This window comes from Sapajus apella, unplaced genomic scaffold (genome assembly GCF_009761245.1).
Source record: "Sapajus apella isolate SASKATOON/1434 unplaced genomic scaffold, GSC_monkey_1.0 scaffold84, whole genome shotgun sequence".
NCBI lineage: Eukaryota > Metazoa > Chordata > Mammalia > Primates > Cebidae > Sapajus > Sapajus apella.
The window spans coordinates 3,497,457-3,518,289 of record NW_022437024.1 but is presented as its reverse complement, the minus strand read 5'-3'; the positions used below and the strand labels follow the sequence as shown (position 1 = coordinate 3,518,289).

The 20,833-nt window shown below is 34.8% G+C and overlaps 1 protein-coding gene across 2 annotated transcripts in view; it reads left to right on the top strand.

Moving 5' to 3' along the window:
• The window catches only part of RERG (RAS like estrogen regulated growth inhibitor), a 115,703-nt gene extending 104,982 nt beyond the window's left edge, over positions 1-10,721 (top strand). For both annotated transcript variants that reach the window (XM_032253728.1, XM_032253726.1), the window contains 2 exons: positions 7,464-7,537; positions 9,008-10,721. In XM_032253728.1, the coding sequence (XP_032109619.1) occupies positions 7,464-7,537; positions 9,008-9,415 (482 nt within the window). In that variant the 3' untranslated portion in view covers positions 9,416-10,721. The remainder of the gene's footprint in view (positions 1-7,463; positions 7,538-9,007) is intronic.
• Positions 10,722-20,833: the final 10,112 nt, after the last annotated feature.

Here is a 20,833-nt window from a genome sequence, read left to right as displayed (position 1 = left end):
GTGTGTGTGTGTGTGTGTGTGTGTGTGTGTGTGTGTGTGTGTGTGTGCTGGAGGCATTTGGAGAGGAAGAGAGAGATTGTATTTCAGCCTCTATCACTACTGCGACTGGTACGTTGGAGGCACTATGTTTCAATCTGCTTAGAAAAGGCTCCAATAGGAGTGAGGATGGGACTCAGGAGATGTCAGACCCACTAGTTCTTTGGTTCTGTGTCTGGTTCTTCTCGCCTGCCTTAACACCTCCTGCTGCTTGGAATGGCTCATACACAAATAGATATACTCAGAACAAACTATCTTCACTAGATTCTAAAGCAGAAGTGCTTAGCCAACTCATAGAATTATTTAATTATTTAGTACTGGCACCTCAAGGAACTTGGAGATTGTCATTTGACAAATAAGGAAACAGGTACAAAGAAGCAAATTTAATCAAAATGACATGGCCAGTTGTGATTAGACTAGCAATAGAGCTCCACTCGGTACAATTTCCATTCTAGCATAAATCAGCATTACTAATTGCTGTTGTTACTGTGCTAGCTAAGTGTCCATACCAACATGTTGAAATTTGAAAAAAAAAAAGCTAAATCAGTAAAAAGACTAACCAATGCAACATCCCTTTAAGCATCAACTCCTCCTAGAGTACATAAATTACACTTACAGTTATTAAAGTACTGGTGAGTGCAGATTTTAAATTATATATCACTCATATACAGTGAAATTCAAGTATGACTTTTAATGCCTCATTCCATTTGGAAACTCATATTTTTCTTACAGTATACAATATTTTGGCTCATTTGAAACTATCTCCTAAATAACCATCCCCCCAGCTTTCACAAAAGAGCCTCAATTTATCATTTTTGTTTAGTATGAACAAAATCAGAAGAATATCAACCAAACAAACACATACACATTTTCTTTTATGTGTTAAGATGCATAGTGGAATCTAATTTCAAAAACTACTTAATACATTTTTTTAGAATTAACTCTGGGAAAGTTAGCACATAGATGCAGAACATTTTGCCTTTTGGGGCAATACTTCCGTTGTTTTTACACATAGAGAAAATGGGCTTTTAATGAGAGAGAGAGAGAAGCTTACAGAAAAAAAAAAAAATGCTTAAAATGGTATGAAACCAGTATTCAGCTTAGACGAAATCACTGCTACCACCCGCTGCTATGTCTGGGGCAGACATTCTCTCATTTCCTGCATTTTATCCTTTCTGTTTCAGTTAACAAATAGCCAAAGAATCACACAACTTTATGCAGTTTTTATTATATTCCATTTCCCCCCTACTGTGGGATTCTGTGATTGAAATACATATCCTGTTTGTCATGGAAGCAGCAGAGAAAAATGTCCCTGTCTCTCAGACAACTTGTAGTGCAAAAAAATGGAATAGAGCCCAGAACTCTGTCTTCCAGGATCTAGGGCTGATGCCAGTCTTTTTAAAAGGGAAATCAGTACAAAGGACAGTAAAGAGCAGTGGCGTGAGAAGCCAAAGGGCTCCCTAGCATGAGTGATGCTGTCTGGGCTGGTCTTCCTCACATGGGGGCACTGAAGATGAAAAAAGAAAATCATTGAAAGAACACTAGGAGACAAGTGGCTTCAGTAAATTGTATTTTAAACTATTAAATCATACAAAACTATAATCTCCCATTTAACATAAAAGAGTAGGGGGATGGAATATTCCAAAATTGTAAATCACTATGCATACACCATGTATGGATTACATATTCTAGGAGAATGACAATAACGTAAAATACACTTATTAAAATATTGAACATAATTTAATTTTCAAATTTTACCTTTTGGAAAATACTTGAGCAATGTGCCGTGCCTGTGGCAGTGATCACTGCACAGTACTGAGGGAAGTAGAAGGCAAGGTTATGGTTAGCGAAGCTGCGTTCTACAGTTTGTATTTTGGACAGGAGATTTTATTTACAGTAAAGTAACAGAAAACTGTGGTCCAAAAAAGGACTGCAAAACAGTTGATGAAATGAAAGTCAAAAATATGAGGTAGAAAGAAAAATTAATTACAAAAGCACTGGCTTCAGGCTACCCCCATGAGAGCAGAAACTTCTGAGTTTATTGGGTTGGTTGATTGGTTAGTGATTTGGGGAGTTTGGACACAAAGAATTGAGTTAATAATTATGCTATCATACTACTCTTTTTCATGGTGCCATGCTATTATTAGTGTATGGGAAGACTTATATTATGACACTTTCTTTTTCCCTTCATCCCTTATTTTGACACCCAAGGCCCTCCTTCTTCCCTTAAGTGCAGAGACTAATGTGTTAGAAACTAAGCATAGTGTTTAAAAGCCTGAACTCCAGATCTAGTCTTCCTGGACTCAGATCTCACGTCTATCATTTATTATCTGTGCGACCTTGGGCAAGTTATTTAATCTGTTACGTCTCAGTTTCCTCTTGTAAAATGGAGCTAATAGCAATATATACTTCATTGGATATTTGTGAGGATTACTGAATTAACATAAGTAAAACATTTAGAACATTGTACAAATAGAAGCAGTATGTGCTAGCTATTATTATATATTTATCTAGGAAAAATAGTATTCTGTGTATATATATGTTAAATTTATATAAATTGTGTGTGTGTGTATATATATATATGTATATATATATGTATATGTGTATATATATATATATATATATATGTATATATATATATACACACACACACACTTTTTTTTTTTTTTTTTGAGACAGAGTCTCGCAGTTTTGCCAGGCGCCAGGCTGGAGTGCAGTGGCGTGATCTCGGCTCACTGCAGCCTCTGCCTCCTGGCTTCAAGCAATTCTCCTGCCTCAGCCTCCTGGCTTCAAGCAATTCTTCTGCCTCAGCCTCCCGACTAGCTGGGACTACAGGCATGCGCCACCACACCCAGCTAATTTTTGTATTTTAGTAGAGATGGGTTTTCACTATGTTGGCCAGGATGGTCTTGATGTCTTGACCTCGTTATCTGCCCACCTTGGCCTCCCAAAGTGCTGGGATTACAGGCCTGAGCTACCACGCCTGGCCAAATTTTATATATACATACATTTCTAACCATAATAACTAAATGTGGTACTTTCAAGATCCATGCATTTTTCCATATTTACTTGGAGTTTTCTACACAGTATTCTTTACTATGCCACATTTAACTAATCTCTCCAGTGACAAATACCTAAGTTGCCTCTAATATGAACTACTGCTAACATCACTGGGGAAAATATGCCTTTAAATCAGTGGTTCTCAAGCTTTAGTATGCACCGTAATCACCTGCAAGACTTGTTAGAACACAGATTGCCGATAGGAGTGGGGTAGAGCCTTAGAATTTGCATTTCTAACAAGTTCCTAGGTGGTCTGCATGTTACTCGTCCGGGCACTGCACTTTGAGACCCAGTGCTGTAAGAACCTGGGCCAGGTTTCTTCTCGTACATGTACCTGAGAGGGAGGTTGCAGAATCATAAGGTATGCCCACATCAAATAGTAGTGCATTGCTCTTCAGGATGATGCACCAGTCTACACTCTCATTGTTGGCGTAGGGAAGTTGCCTGTAACCTAGTCAGGCATTATGTTACCTAGCTTTATAATTTTTCCAATCTTATGGTCATAAAGTCATTTTATAAGCTTCCCTCTGGTAAGTAAGCAGGTAGAACATCATTTGATATATGTTTTTGCTAATTGGGCATCCTCCTCTGTGAATTTCCTCTTTGTATACTTTGCCCATATTTCTTTTGTGTTCACTTACCTTTTTAACTTCTAAAATTTTTCGTAGTTTAGATATTAATCAGCTTCTTTCTTTCGATGTCACAAATATTTTCACCAGTCTTTAGCCTATTTAATATTGCACAAAATTCTTAATTTTAATGTAGTCAACTTGTTTATTTTTTATATCACTTTTTTTGGTCTGTGCATGAGGTTTTATATTTTCTTACTTTTAATTTTTTTAACTTTAGGTTTCACTCTTCAACTCTAGATGAGTTTAGATTGCTAATCAATCCAGATTTATTTTAACATATGCCCTAGAAGCCCAACTTTATTTTTTGCATTTAGCGGCCAATTGTCTCTTATTGGTTCTAATCCAAATGCTACTAATTGAACCATTTGTTATTTCCTAAGTGATTTTTGGTGCCACCTCAGTCATATACTACGTTCCTATATAAATATGAGTCTACTCTTAAGGCCTTGGTAAATTTGTACATTCTGATATTAGTAGTCCCATGCTGTTTGGAGTAATGTTACATGGTATTATATAATTTTAAGTAAGTTTCTGGAGCTTCTCAAAAAGTCCAGCTGGACATTTCATTTGAATTGCATTAAATTCTAGATTAATTTTGGGGAAAACTGATACTTTTTAAAAAATGTTGTTTCTCCATTTTCCTAGGATTTTCTTATTTATTCAAGTTTATGTTGTGTTATAAAGTTCTAAAATTTTCCATTTTAGAAAATTTTTGTTTTTGTTTTTGGAGAGTTTTGAAGGATTTTGTTCATTTTTATTACTTCGTAATTATTATTTATTTTACTATTATTGGGAGTAGCTTCCTTTTTACTCTTACCTTTCCTACATGGCTTTTGCTGATATAAAACAAAGCTAGTGATACTCTGTTGACCTTAAATTCTATAGCCTTGATGATCTTTTTTTAAGTTCCTTTCCTATCCTCATATCTCTTATTTATTTTTTCTTTTCTTATTTATCGTCTAGAGTTTGCAATCCATATTGGATTAAATGTTTGTATAGCATATATTTTTCTACGTTTTTGAGTTTAAAGACAGTGTGTCTAAAACGTATCTATTTATTGGATGCATGCTGTGGGATTTTTGACATAAATTTTATCATGTGAAGGAATTCCTTCTATTCTTAGTTTTCTGAACCATTTATAAAATCATAAATAAAAAACTATAGCAAAAACATTTTCTATTATGTTTTCCCTTTTAGTTCTTTAATGTGTCAAATTTCACTGATAGGCTTTAAATTAAACACTATTTGTATTCCTGAAATAAATGCTACTTGATCATGATATACTTATTACTCTGTTGGATTCAATTAGATAATCTTTTGTTTAGAATTTTTAAATATATATTCAAATACAAAATGAGCCTACAATTCCCCTTTTCATTTTTGGTTTTCCTCTCTTTATTCTTATGCTACTTATTATTAGAATTAGCATATCCCTTCCCCATAAAAAGAATTGGGTAGCGATACTTTTTCTATTTGTGTATTACAATTTTTTCAATGTTTGAAATAAATATTCTATAAAACTATCTTGGCACAGTTGTTTTTTTATAGGGAGAGATCTACAATTAGCATTTAAATTTATTTAATAACTATTGATCTATTTAAGTGCTGTATTTTTACTTACACTAATCTGTGCGTTTTTCTCCCAGAATATATGAGTTTGAAATTATTGTTATAAACTTCATATTTTATTTTTATTTCAGCAGAATGTACAATTGCTTCTTTCTATGCTGAATTTTAATTACATAGTCTCTCTTAATTTACTAGCAGTATTGTCAGATCTTTACAATTCTGCCCTCTTTTTGTATCTTTTCAAATATCATGCTTTGGTTTTGTTTTCTTTTTCATGATGTTTTATCTTTTATTTCTTTTCTTATGTTATCTTGAATTTATTGTTTCTTCTCTTCTAATTTGTTGACTACTTAGTTCACTTTTTCTAGCTTTTTAGAAGCTATATCATCTTCTGGAATCAGAGAAGTACATTAGTTCACACAAATTTGCTTCTGGCCTTTCTCCCCCTCTTCATCCTGATATGCTGATAAAATCATCTAGAATTGTAATGCTGGATTGATTTTGACCTAGTTTTACTGTTTTGATGGATGTCTTAAATTCAGTTTCAGTGGCAAAAAGTTCTATGTCAATCTGAGTCCTATTTTTTTGTAGGTGATGTGCTTTACTTACTCAGTGCCTCAGACTTTTTTTTTTGTCATTGATATTTTTAAATTTTGCTGTAATAGGTTTAGATATGGAACTTTTTCCTCATGTCTCCTGCTAGGTTTTTTTTATCTTAAATCTATCATTGTTCTCTTATGCTGGGAAATTCTCAACCATAACAACCTCAATAATTTCCACTCTATGTATTTTCTCTCCTTTGAGGCTCATTTTATAAAGGATACTAAGATTTCTCATTCTATTATCCATACTTCTTATTAAATTTTACTTTCCCATGTTCCGTTTTTCTACTTACTGACACTTCTGGGAGAGTTCCTCAACCTGACTCTCATCAAGTCAGTCAGTCATTCATTCAGTTCTTTATTTCTCTTGTTCTAGTTTTCATACAGAGAAACATCAGTTGGCATTTATTTTTGACCCATGATATCCATTTTATGTGATGGGGCATAATCAGGCCACCCAGTCTTCTTGCAACCTGCTAACTTCTTCTTCCCCTCACGTAGCTTGGTGACCACTCTCCTGTTGATCCACCAGCCTCCAGCTGGTACTGACTATCTGCCATTTTTCTACTTTGAAGAGGCAGCATGAGCAAGAGGACTCCATATAGTTCCATCTCCCCTCCATGCTGCCCAGCCCTCCTCTACTTTGGATTACTGTTCCTCACCAACCACCCAACACTGGGGTCCGACCATCTTTTACTACCCCTTGAGTTTCTCATAGTTTTACCTCATTTGGCAAGAACCATTCACCTCCTGGTAGTATCTGTTATATTTCCAGTGTTGAGGTTTGGAAGGAAATTTGTTTCTGTTTGTATGTCATCTTGTTAGAAAGAGTGGTTTCCAGAAACAATTTTTAGAAGCATCAAGGCAGAATGCATTTTGTGAAAATCACCTTCTCAATTTACATTGTGGAGGTCTCATTATAAAAGGAAAAGAGCACCAGGGAGCTGGCCTTGCAGAAAAATAAACTGGAATCTTCAGAGGAAAGGATAGGACTGGGTACAGTGGCTCAGGCCTGTAATCCCAGCATTTTGGGAGGCCAAAGCGGGTGGATTACTTGAAGTCAGGAGTTTGAGACCAGCCTGGCCAACATAGTGAAACTCTGTCTCCACTAAAAATACAAAAATTAGCTGGGCATTGTGGTGGGCACCTGTAATCCCAGGTACTTGGGAGGCTAAGGAAGGAGAATCGCTTGAAACCTGGGTTTCAGTGAGCCGATATTGCACAACTGCACTCCAGCCTAGGCAACAGAGCTAGACTCGTAAAAAAAAAAAAAAAAAAAAAAAAAAAAAAAAAAATGAAAGGATAGGGTAGCAAAGACACAAAAAGATTCCCTCTATTCTGTACTCTGAAAGTCCTTAGCTCCCATGTTAGAACTTGTTATGTCAGGAGCTAAGTATGATGATTCTACATTTCTGCACATCCATCCTCTCTTTCCTAGACTACACAGTTCCTTATACTGCAAAATCAGGAATACTTCTCCCATGCCCATTTTCTACTTTTAAGGATCAAATTAAATGTTGCATTTATTTACCTTTTTGCTTTTTTTATTTGCTCATTCCCTTAGAATCAACCTACCGACACCAAGCAACCATCGATGATGAAGTTGTTTCCATGGAGATACTAGATACTGCTGGCCAGGTGAATAAAGAGTTCAGCTAAAATATTTTCTGGGTCCAATAAAAACGGGAAATCCATGCTATGAACAAAAATAAGCCACTTTTCTTCAACTAACTTTTGCATTCCTAAAACCTTTTTCTCTAATTAACTAGCCATTTTACATATATTAACATATTTGTAAATATCTGTATATGCATCCTTTTGTAAACTGTCCAGTGTTTCAATAGGGTTTTGAAAATACTGTAATATTCACATATCACCTAGGTTAGACTCTCTCATCTATATTTTGTGACACAGCAAGTTATTAATAAGTTTTCATGGTCAACTGTGTTTGAAATGCTCAAATGAAGTTAAACAAGTGTCTTTACTGAAAGAATTCTCAGAGCCTCTAATATGCTTATGTGTAAGGTAAGTCCTTAAGAAAGAGATTCAATGTACATTGTATTCTAAACTTACATGACTATATATAAGTTTTCTTGTTTTTCATTTCAGAATGCTTTATTCTAGGTATCTTTCTTGTAATATTTGGCATTAGGTCAGTGACTTCTGATACAAAAGGGTTCATAGACAGGTTTAGTTCCCAGGTATCGAAATGGCCACGGGAATGACAGAAAGCTGAAGGTTTCCATGGTACTTTATCAATGACCTATGACCCCAAAAAAGACTTGAATCAAAGTGTTTAAACCAAGAAATGTTCTTGAAATGAATTACCCACTTTTCTGTCTCATCACCACCTACTTATTCTCTGACCTTCAGGGAGCACAGATTCTGAAGAGACAGGCAGCAAGGAAGTGTATGCCTCTAGACGTCATCTCAACCAGGAAAGCAATGCTTTTTCAAATCATACATGCTCCTTTGAAGGACAGATAACACACTTTGAGAATCACTTCAAAAGAGTTTCTGTCATTGGTACTACATGACATTTTCAGGGCACTGAGATAGCAAAAGAAATTAAAAAGCCAAATCGTTTAGCGTAGAGTTGGATTCTCTATATACTTTGTCAGTTTTTCTGGAGGCTAATTGTCTATGATCTGAAGAGAGAGAAAATTAAAACAAACAACAAACCAAAATGACATAGTGCTAAATTTGGCTCTAATTCTGATACTTGAAAGGTGGGATAGGGGCTACTTGTCTGGTAAAAATTTGCTAATTCCTTAATTGTGATGAAAATTCTTAAAAGTGATGTGCTCAACTAAGATTAGAATTTCTCTTTAGTTCTTATGATTACAGATTTAATGACATGGCAAGAAAAAATTAAAAGCAGAAAGTTAGTTAAATCTATTAAATTAGAAAATTTTCAGTTCTCTGAAATAGTTGAGATGAATACATATTTCAAACTAATTTAGAAAGTTTGTACAATTAGAGTACCACGACATTTCAATGACTTTGGATATAAAGAATAGTGATTAATGGATTACTGTCAGCGTTAGCAGCATCCATATACTTTTATTATTTCCAGGTCTCTTGATGGCCATTTTTCTTTGCCAACAGGAAGATGCCATTCAGAAGGAAGGGCACATGCGATGGGGGGAAGGCTTTGTGCTGGTCTACGACATTACTGACCGAGGAAGTTTTGAGGAAGTGCTGCCACTTAAGAACATCCTAGATGAGATCAAGAAGCCCAAGAATGTGACTCTCATCTTGGTTGGAAACAAAGCTGACTTGGACCACTCAAGGCAGGTTAGCACAGAAGAAGGAGAGAAGCTGGCCACAGAACTGGCCTGTGCCTTTTACGAGTGTTCTGCCTGCACTGGAGAAGGGAACATCACGGAGATATTCTATGAGTTGTGTCGAGAGGTGCGTCGCCGGAGAATGGTGCAGGGCAAGACGAGGCGACGCAGCTCCACCACGCATGTCAAGCAAGCCATTAACAAAATGCTTACCAAAATCAGTAGTTAGGCAGCCCAGCTGAGGTGGACAGGTAATTGGAAATACTCTTCCCCTTCTGTTCCCCTTTCAAAAATAAAACAACATATTGCATTCTTTGTTTTGATGGGAAAAGTCTGGGCTTCCCATTGTTCCCAGCCTCCCAGAGGTTGAGAAGTTTTAGCGTGTTTTATGCAATTTCAGTGCTAACAGCTTCTTCCTTTCCTGCTTGAATAAGATACACTCTAATAATGGCATCTGAACACATAATCACCAGAGATTCTGAAATGACTGGTTAAGCTATTTTTAGGCATCTTCACCTTGCTTAAGTAGGTTGGAGTTTTTTCAAAGGCATTTAAAAATTCAATTTCTTGTCAGATACTACAAATAATTCTCTTAAAAGTCTAAGATAGCAGAAAATATAGTAAAAACACAGGAGAAGTAGCTGAGCTATTGGAACAGGAAATAGAAATCACTCAGTGTTTGAAGTGAGGATTTTCTGAATTATTAAATATCATCTAGGTTTTCTTTAATCTTTTTTATTCTTAAGTTCAAGCATCCTCTCACTAATGTTTTTCACTATAACAAGGAGTTTGTTTCAATTTGGGTTGACTGTCTCAATGATCTACTGATCATTACATCATAATTCTCCTTACTTAGCTTAAACAAGATTTTCACTGTAACAAAGGCAGTACGATACACAATCCAGATCCTGGTGGGTCTTATTTCATCAAGCCAGGGTGATGTAAAAACATTGGAAGTCTTTTCATTAAACCCTGACTTTATTGAAAGCTAGTAGAAGATGTAGATTTACAGACAACTGATTTGTTTATCACCTTAGCAGAAAAACCACAGTCCAAAAAACAAGAAAATTAAGAATGGAGCTTAACTATGCCTCCATTGGGAAGTCTAGACTTTGAGCCAGATACAGTCAGAAAAATTAGCCTCTGATTCATTAAGTTTGCCACATGACTTGCTTTGATATTTTGGATAAATTAACTCACTTAGGAGAATTCAAAAAAGAATGGGAGATTAAAGTTCATTACAGCTGAATAAATGTGTCTAAAACAGATTCTTGTATTCTGAAAGTACAGTCAACAACTGATCAAACTTTAGGACTATTTTCTCTCCCATTATGCCCCATATATCAAGATTTGGGTACTTTATTTTAGTAGAAAATATATATCTTTTACATATGTATGTATTTATAAATGCATAGATGTATGTATAAAAATTTGTAAGAGTTGGAGGCTTTAATTCGCCAATGCATTTGGACAACTTGGTGTAACTGACTATTTTATGTGACTACAATAAAAAGCATAATTTTCTCATTCTGTCATTTTTGGGTAATCTTTCTTGTGATAACATGAAACATTTATAATTTGAAGGGAGACTCGAGGGGACAACTTAATTGCAAAACTGACAAATCAGTGAACCTGATATAAAAAAGTAGCTCCTGTTGATAAAAATAGCTGCTATTTTTGGGTCTTCAGGTATGATTTTAGGCACTTTATGTATTATCAAATCTTCACAATCACTCTGTGCAAGACTAGTACTGTAAGCACGACTGTAGAGATAAAGATATTGAGTCACAAGGGGAAAAAAGTAGTAAAGCCAATGTTGCATAGCTATTAAGAGGGTAGAACCAGGATTTGAACCCAAAGAGTCAAAAAGTTGGATCTAGAGCCTGCATTATTATCCACTACATACTTATTATACTGGGGAAGACACTGAAGCAGATAATTCATTTTATTTATGTTTTCATTCAGTCATTACAAATAGTTATACATGTTGGATACATAACTTGGTACAAATTAGCCTATTTGATGGTGTCTGATCTGAGCCTTAAAAAATATATGAGAGTTGTCCAAGAAAGAAATATGGCAAACATATTCTAGGCAAAGGAAATAGCATGGAATCAAAACATAGAGACATGAACAATGATGGTAAGTGTGGTAATGAAAAAGTTTAGAGGGCCATATATGTCATTTTTAGGGGAAAAGTAGAAAGAGAACAAAAGGGATTTTTTTTTTTTAATGAAGAGGCAGGAAAGAAGAAAGAAAGTAAAAAATTTCTATTCAGGCAAGCAAGTACCTATTAAAGAATCGAGTTGGCAAACTTAGCTATGATTCATTTTCAGTAAAGTCCTTTTGGACAATTTAAGTGAAATGGAAGCAGATAAAAATTATTTTTGAAATTTCATTATCTTCTAGAATTAGTCACTTTGATTCTCTAATATCTATAATTGGAAATATAGTTCAGCCAATTCTTATTAAAAATAAGCTCTTATGGAGGCATAATGAAATACATGGATGTCATTCTTGAGTCAAAAAAACTAAGTTAAACACATCGTCGCAACACCAGAGACTACCCTAGATATGTACAAATCCAGACATTAAAAACCAGAGAACCACTGACATAAGTTTCAACCACTAATTACAGAAGACCGTGAGATTATACAACAAATATAAATCGGTTATTTGTCTCATGCCCCAGGATTCTCCTCAAATGTAATATTATAAGTAAGTTAATACCACTAGTTGTTTAGAAACTGAGCTTCATTTTTATGAATGCTGAAGAAGTGAGATTCACTTTGTAAAAAGTAGAGACAGTGTTTTATATTCAGTATTAAAAACATAACATTCACTTGTCCATTATGGAGTAACAGGAACTAGATTTACTCTTACATATTAAACTAGAAAAAAGTCAGATAAAATATATAGAACAATGGTTTTCAGATATTGAATAACAAGCAATACAGTGCAGTGATCCCTAAAAGAAGGGAAATAAGTTATGTAAATCCTATGAATGCTTCAGCCTACTACCACATGACAGGTTTCAAGAAGTAGTATAGTTAAAAATAAAAAAGAAAGAAGGAAGGAAGGAAGGGTAAAAAGAAGGAAAAGAAAAAAGGAAGGAAAGAAGGATGGAAGGATGGAAGGAAGGAAGGAAGAAAAAGAAGGAAGGAAGGCAGGAAGGAAGAAAGGAAGGAAAGAGAAAGAAAGAAGACAAGGAAGGAAAGAAAAGAAAAAGGAAAGGAAAAGAAAAGAAAATGCTGGGCATGTGGCCTCATGTCTGTAATCCTGGCACTTTGGGAGGACAAGGCAGGTGAATCAATTGAGCCCAAGAGCTCGAGACTAGCCTGGACTATATGACAAAACCCCGTCTCTACTAAAAACACAAAAATTATCTGGGCATGGTGGTGCATGCCTGTAATCCCAGCTACTGCTGAGGCTAAGGCAGGAGAATTGCTTGAGCCCAGGAAGCAGAGGTTGCTGTGAGCCCAGATCGTGCCACTACACTCCAGCCTGGGTGACACAGTGAGACTTTGTCAAACAAACAAACAACAACAAAAGCAAACAAACAAAAACAAAAAACACCACAGAACTCATTCAGTTGAATAGACAAAAATCAGAAGTAGGGGAGGTCAAGTTGATAATAATCTGTGGGATAGAATGTCTGAAAAAAGGAAACATAACAGAGAGAAATCTCCAGAGATGTATGAAAGAGTTTCTTTTACTTTTTGGCTTAGTATGGATCAGTACATGGTAAGAGGATGCTACCCATGGATGTAGTAAGAAGTGCAGAAAAGCAGTAGGTCAAAATTTGGTGGGGGAGCATAATAAGGTTGAGAAAAGTTTGTATACCCTCCAGCCACATTGAAAAGACCACGTAATATACAAGTAATATACAGGATCTTAGACACTGTGTTTATATCCAGGACATTAGGACATTGTGTGAATTCTGAGTCTAAATTAACCCTAGATCAGGATGTTAAGTAATTGCTCTAACACAGCTTAAAAGACATCCTGAAATTGATTAAACTGAGTCCAAGTAACTTGATTTTGTGCTAGGAAAAAGTCCAACACTACACAAAAATAGTAAAACCCTGTGCCCAATAAGAGACAAATTACAATGGCTGGCATCCATTCAAAAATTGCTATGCAGCCAAAGAAGCAGGAAAATATAATCCATCAATAGAAGAAAAATCAATTAATCAATAGAAACAGACAAAAATGACAAATGCTAGCATTAGCAAACAAAAAAATTAATACAGCCAGTATATGTATATGCTCAATATGTTCAAGAAGACAGAGAAAGACACAAAAATAGTGAATGAGGACAGAAATAAAAGTTATAAACAAGACCCAAATATAACATCTAGAGATAGAAAATACAATATCTGAAATAGAAATACATTGTGTAAAATTTACATCAGGTTAGACTCTGAAAAATTGATAAATCAGCTTGATGACATAGTAATAGAAATAATCCAAATGAAGAAAAGAGAGAAAAAAAGACTAAAGAGATGAAAATGAACACATCATCAGTGATTTCCAGAATAAAACCAAGCAGTCTAATACATATGTCTATAATTGGACTCCCAGAAGTAGAGAAGAGGATGGTGGGATCAAAAAAAAAAAAAAAAAAAAAAAAAGAACAACTAATAGTCAAAAAAAATCCATATTATAAACCCTCAAATCCAAGAAACACAAAAGACTCTAAGGAATAAAAAACAAAGAAAACAATATATCAATACAAACGATACATCGAAATCAAATTACTACAAAACTATGATAAAGAGAAAATCTTAAAAGCAGCCAGTAGAGGCTGAGGGCAGTGGCTTATGCCTGTAATCCCAGCACTTTAGGAGGCCAAAGTGAGATCAACTGAGGTCAGGAGTTTGAGACCAGCCTGACTAACATGTTGAAACCTTGTCTCTACTAAAAATACAAAAAAATTAACCAGGTGTGGTGGTGGGCACCTCTAATCTCAGCTACTTGGGAGGCTGAGGCAGGAGAATCACTTGAACCCAGAAGGTGAAGGCTGCAGTGAGCCAAGATCATGCCAATGCAGTACAACCTAGGTGACAGAGTGAGACTCTGTCTCAAAGAAAAAAAGAAAAATTTAAAAAGCAGCCAATGGGATAAATAGACACATTAAGTACAGCAAAACCAAGGTAAGAATGACAGCCAACTTTATTTCGAAAACTATGCAAGCCAGAAGTCACTGAAATGAAATATTTAAAATGAAGGAAAAGAAATGTCAACTTACAATTCTATCCCAAGTGAAAATATATTTCAAAAATAAAGGAATTACAAAGACTACCTCATATGATAAAAGATCCAGGAGAATTTATCACCAGCAGGTCTGTAATGTCAGAAAGATTAAAGGACATTTTTAGGGCAAAATATATAATAGCATTTTCACCAAGGAGGGGTGGGAATAGATTTTAAGTTTCTGAAACTATTTGTGAAATATCATAATATTATTTGGAGATAGGCCGTGATAATAAGTTAAATGTATATATTGTAAACGTTAGGGCAGTCACTTAAAGCTAAAACAGAGATGTAGCTAATAAGCCAATAGTGTATATAAAATGTAAGCATAAGAGATACTCAATTATTCTAATAAAAATATGGAAAATACAAAGAAAAATAAACAGATTGGATTAAAAGACGAAAATTCAATTATATCTATGAATATACTAAATACGAGCAGTCTAAACACTCCAATTAAAAATCATAGATTTTCTAATTGGATAAAGCAAGAACAACCTACATACTGTACACAAGAAATCCTTATTAAATAAAAAAAATACAAATAGATTAAAAATACAACAAATCTGAAATATATACTAAACACTAATTAAAGAAAGTCAGTGGACATGTTAATATTGAACTAGATAGATGTCAGACCAAGAAAATTAACAGGAACCGAAAGAAACCTATCCTAAAGATAAAGAGGTCAAATGAAAAAGGCATAACACTTGTAAATGTATGCACCTAATAACACAACTTCAAAACAAATAAAGAAAATAACAGATAGGAATGAAACTATAGACAAATATATAATTATAATTAAATATTTCAAGTCTTCTCTCTCTGTAATTGATAGAACAAATAGATTTTTTAAAATTGTACTTTAGATTCTGGGGTACATGTGCAGATCATGCAAGATTGTGTATAGGTACATTCATGGCAAGGTGGTTTGTTGCCACAATCCCCCTATCACCTAAACCTCACATTTCTCCCCACGTTATCCCTCCCCAACCCTCCCTCCCACTATCCCTCCTGTAGCCCCCACAGTGGACCCCAGTGTGTGATGCTCCCCTTTGTGTCCAAGTGTTCTCATTGTTCAACACCTGCCTATGAGTGAGAACATGCGGTGTTTGATTTTCTGTTCTTGTGTCAATTTGCTGAGAATGATGGTTTCCAGGTTCATCCATGTCCCTGCAAAGGACACAAGCTCATTGTTTTTTATGGCTGCATAGTATTCCATGGTGTATATGTGTCACATTTTCTTTGGCCAGTCTATCACTGATGGTCATTTGGATTGGTTCCAGGTCTTTGCTATTGTAAACAGTGCCACAATGAACATGTGTATGTCTGTGTCTTTAAATAGAATGATTTATAGTCCTTTGGGTATATATCCAGTAATGGGGTTGCTGGGTCAAATGGAATTCCTATTTCTAGATCCTTGAGGAATTGCCACACTGTCTTCCACAATGGTTGAATTATTTACACTCCCCCCAACAGTGTAAAAGTGTTCCTATTTTTCTACATCCTCTCCAGCATTGGTTGTCTCCAGATTTTTTAATGATTGCCATTCTAACGGGCATGAGATGGTATCTAAATGTGGTTTTGATCTGCATTTCTCTAATGACCAGTGATGATGAGCATTTTTTCATATGTGTGTTGGCTTCATATATGTCTTCTTTTGAAAAGTGTCTGTTCTTATCCTTTGCCCACTTTTGGATGGGTTTGTTTGTTTTTTTCTTGTAAATCTGTTTCAGTTCTTTGTAGATTCTGGATATTAGTCCTTTATCAGATGGTTAGATTGCAAAATTTTTTTCATTCTGTTGGTTGCCGGTTCACTCTAATGATTGTTTCTTTTGCTGTACAGAAGCTCTGAAGTTTAATTAGATCCCATTTGTCTATTTTGGCTTTTGTTGCCACTGCTTTTGGTGTTCTATTCATGAAGTCCTTGCCTATGCCTATGTCCTGAATGGTTTTGCTTAGATTTTTTTCTAGGGTTTTTATGGTGTTAGGATTTATGTTTAAGTCCTTAATCTATCTGGAGTTAATTTTAGTGTAAGGTGTCAGAAAGGGGCCCAGTTTCTGCTTTCTGCACATTGCTAGCCAATTTTCCCAACACAATTTATTAAACAAGGGATCCTTTCCCCACTGCTTGTTTTTGTCCAGTTTGTCAAAGATCAGATGGCTGTAGATGTGTGGTGTTGCTCCAGAGGCCTCTGTTCTGTTCCATTGGTCTATGTCTCTGTTTTGATACCAGTACCATGCTGTTTTGATTACTGTTGCCTTGTAGCATAGCTTGATGTCCAGCAGCATGATGCTGCCAGTTTTGTAGAACAAATAGATTTTAATAAATAGTAAGGCTATAGAACACAGCACAAAACTATCAACCAAATTAATCTAATATTTACAGAACATGCCACTGAACAAAGCAGAGTACATTTTTTTCAGGTGTATACATTTATAAAACTAGATCATGTTGGGCCACAAGTTTAAATAAAGTTAAAATAATTTATATCATAAAGAATGTTCTCTGACTTTAAAAGAATCAAAATACCTATAGTTAACAAAATGATAATTTGGAAATAACCAAGTATTGGGAAATTAAACAACATACAAATAATTCATGAATCACAGAAGAAATCAATTGAGAAATCAGAAAATGTTTTGCACAAAATAAATACAGAATCACCAAATATCAAAATCTGTGGGACCCAGCCAAAGCTGTGCTAGAATAAAATTAATTACACTAACATCTTATATTAGAAAAGAAAAAACATCCAGTACAAATAAACATATTATACTAATACCAGCATTACTCTAACACCAAAGCAAGAAAAGCCATATTATTTTTAAAAACTGCAGGATCGTATTCCTCTTAAACGTGAATACAAAAAGCTTTATCAAAGTTTTAGCAGATGAATGCACACACACACAGACATACACAGACACATACATAGGATAATACATCATGACCAAGAGAGTTTATACCAGGAATTGCAAGATTAATTTAATATTCAAAAACGAATCAATGTAACTCACAATTCTAACAGATTAAAATATAGAAAATATATAATAATCTCAATAGATTCATAAAAATAATTTGATAAATACAATACCAATTCCTGATCTTAAAACTCAAAAAACAAAAAATTTCTCAGCAAACTGAAAATGGAAGAGATCTTTCTGACTCCAAAAAACTGTATCTTCAAAATTCATACATCATACTTAAAGGTAAAAGACTGAAAACTTTTCCCCTAAGAAAGGGAACAAGGATATATGCTCTCACCACTTCTATTCAACATTATGCAGAGGTTCTAGGCAGCACAACAAATCAAGGGAATGGAAAAGTAAATTGCTTTTATTTGCAGATGACATGATCATCTATATAGACAATGCCTAAGGGATCTTTAAAGAAAAGCTACTAGAACTAATAAATGAGTTTAGCAAAATTAGGTGTATAAAAGTAGTATCTCAAAATCAATTGCATTTCTACATACTAGTAACAAACAATTGTAAAATTATTTTAAAAATCTATTTACAATAATATCCATGTACATATAATATTTAGGAATAAATTTTACAAAATATGTCCAAGACCTGTACCCTGAAAACTATGAAACATTGCGTAGAGAAATTAAAGCTCTAAATCCATGGAGAGACATACTGTGTCCATGGTTAGGAAGATTCAACATTACTAAGATGTCAGTTCTCTCACTTTGATTTATACATTCAACACCCCCCCCAGTCAAAATCTCAGCAGACTATTTTGTAAAATTAATAAACAAATTCTAAAATGATTATTTAAATGTAAAAGATCTAGAATAGTGAAAACAATTTTTGAAAAAAAGAAAATAGAGAACTTATACTACCTGATTTTCATACTTAATATAAAGCTATACTAGTCAAGATGGTCTGTTATTGGTATAAGGTTAGATACATAGGTCTATAGTACAGACTAGAAAGACAAAAAAAAAATAGAACTATACTTAGATAGTCCATTGATTTTTGACAAATGTATCAGGATAATTCCATGGGGAAAGAATATTCTCTTCAACAAATGGTGTTGTAATAATTGAATAGCTATATACAAAATAAACAAATAAATAAACCTCAACCCATACCTCACACCATATACAAAAGTTAATTCTAGGTGGATCATTTTCTTATATGTAACAGCTAAAACAAACACTTTCACAAGAAAACAAAGGAAAAAATTCTTAGGACATTGGCTTAGGTATAAATTTTTAACGTGGAACACAAAGAACACAATTTAAAAACAAAATTATAAGTGTATTATTTTAAAGGACATTAAGAAAATGCAGCAGCAGATTAGTAAAAAGTACATGGAAAACATTTATCTTACAAAGGATCTATTTCTACAATACATAAAGAATTCTTATAACCGAGTAACAGGAAAAACTAAATTGGGTTAAAAGTTTAAAAATGATAAGTTTAAAATTTGAGCAAAAGTTTTGAATACATAATTCACTAAAAATTATGCAAAAGATAAATAATTACATGAAAAGATGCTCAACATCATTAGATAATAAGGTAATGCTAATTAAAACCACAATATATTACCAATATGCACCCATTATAATGGCTAAAAATTTTAAAAATGCAATACACCTTTGTGACAATGTCTGCATCCTGGAACTCTCATACATTGCCAGCATGGATATAAAATGGAACAGCCATTTAGGAAAACGATTTGGCAGTTAATTCTAAAGTTAAGCACACAAACTTCACATACAATCCAGCAATCCTATTCCTAAATATGTTCCAAGATAAATCAAAATCTCTGTACACATGAAGATGTATCTGTTGACGTTTACAGCAGTTTTATTCATAGTCACCAAAGACTAGCCACAACTCAGTTTTTCATCATGGGTGAACAAATAAACAAATTATGGCATATCTCTCTCACGAAATACTACTAAACAATTTTTTTTTTTTTTGAGACAGTCTTGCTCTGTCGCCCAGGCTGTGATGCAATGGTGTGATCTTCGCTCACTGCGACCGCTGCCTCCTGAGTTCAACTGATTCTCCTGCCTCAGCCTCCCAAATAGCTGGGACTACAGGCACGTGCCACCACGCCCAGCTAATTTTTTGTATTTTTGGTAGAGATGGGTCTTCACTGTGTTGGCCAGGGTGGTCTCCATCTCCTGACCACGTGATCTGCCCACCTTGGCCTCCCTAAGTGCTGGGATTAGAGGCATGAGCCACTGTGCCTGTCCAACAATTTTTTTGAAAAAAGATCTAACTACTGGATGAATGAATCTCAATGCATTATGGTAAGTAAAAGAAGTCAAATACAAGATACTACATAAGTATTATAAGATAAGTCTTCATTTGTACAGAAGTCTGGAGAAAGGAAAAACTATAGTAAAAGCAGATCTGTGTTTGCCAGAGTCCACAGATAATGGGCAGGAATGAACTACAAAGGAATCCAAAGGAATGATTGTGGCAGTGGCTGAATGACCATATATGTCTGTTAAGACTCATCAAAAAGTGGTTTACTTACTGTACATAAATTATGATCTCAGTAATGCAAATTAGAAAAAGAAACATCTTTCATTTGTGCATTTAGCAAAGAAGGCAGATCAAAGAGAAGCTTTCTGACACCCCTTGAAACAAATGTTTAACATCCCAGCATGGGTTTCTATTTAATATCTTTACCAGTTTTAGTAAAGTGTAAATATTTTATTTTTAAAATAATGCTTTAATTTAAACTCTCTTTGTTTTAGTCCCATTTCAGGCTCCCTGACCTGAAGTATGTCCAGTCAATAAACACCCACTGCAAGTCAATATGTCATTTTATTGCCTTGTGAATCCAATAAACATATTTTTCCTTAAAAACTGCAGATGGGTGTTTGAGGCTCTTTACGTTTGGGTTGCTCGCATATGTATATGTGTGTCTATCTACTCTTACATATTCTATCAGAAAAAATAATGGTTTATTTTATGAAGGAATATCTTTAAGAATAAAACTTCAGCCGGGCACGGTGGCTCATCTTCTATTCCCAGCACTTTAGGAGGGCAAAGCAGGTGGATCACCTGAGGTCGGGAGTTTGAGATCAGCCTGGCTGACATGGTGAAACCCCATCTCTACTAAACACACACACACACACACACACACACACACACACACACACACACGCACGCACTAGCCGGGCATGGTAGTGGGCGCCTGTAATCCCAGCTACTTGGGAGGCTAGGGAAGGCGAATCTCTTGAACCTGGGAGGCAAAGATTGCAATGAGCTCAGATCGCACCAACAAAACTTCATTGTTTGCAATCTAGGGAAATTCTTGATGAGGGCTTCTTGATGTCACTTTATAATTTATGAGGTCCTGCAAATGCAGTTATAAAAACTTTTGTTCTATCTTCTTTCTGTTTGAAGAAGAAAAGAG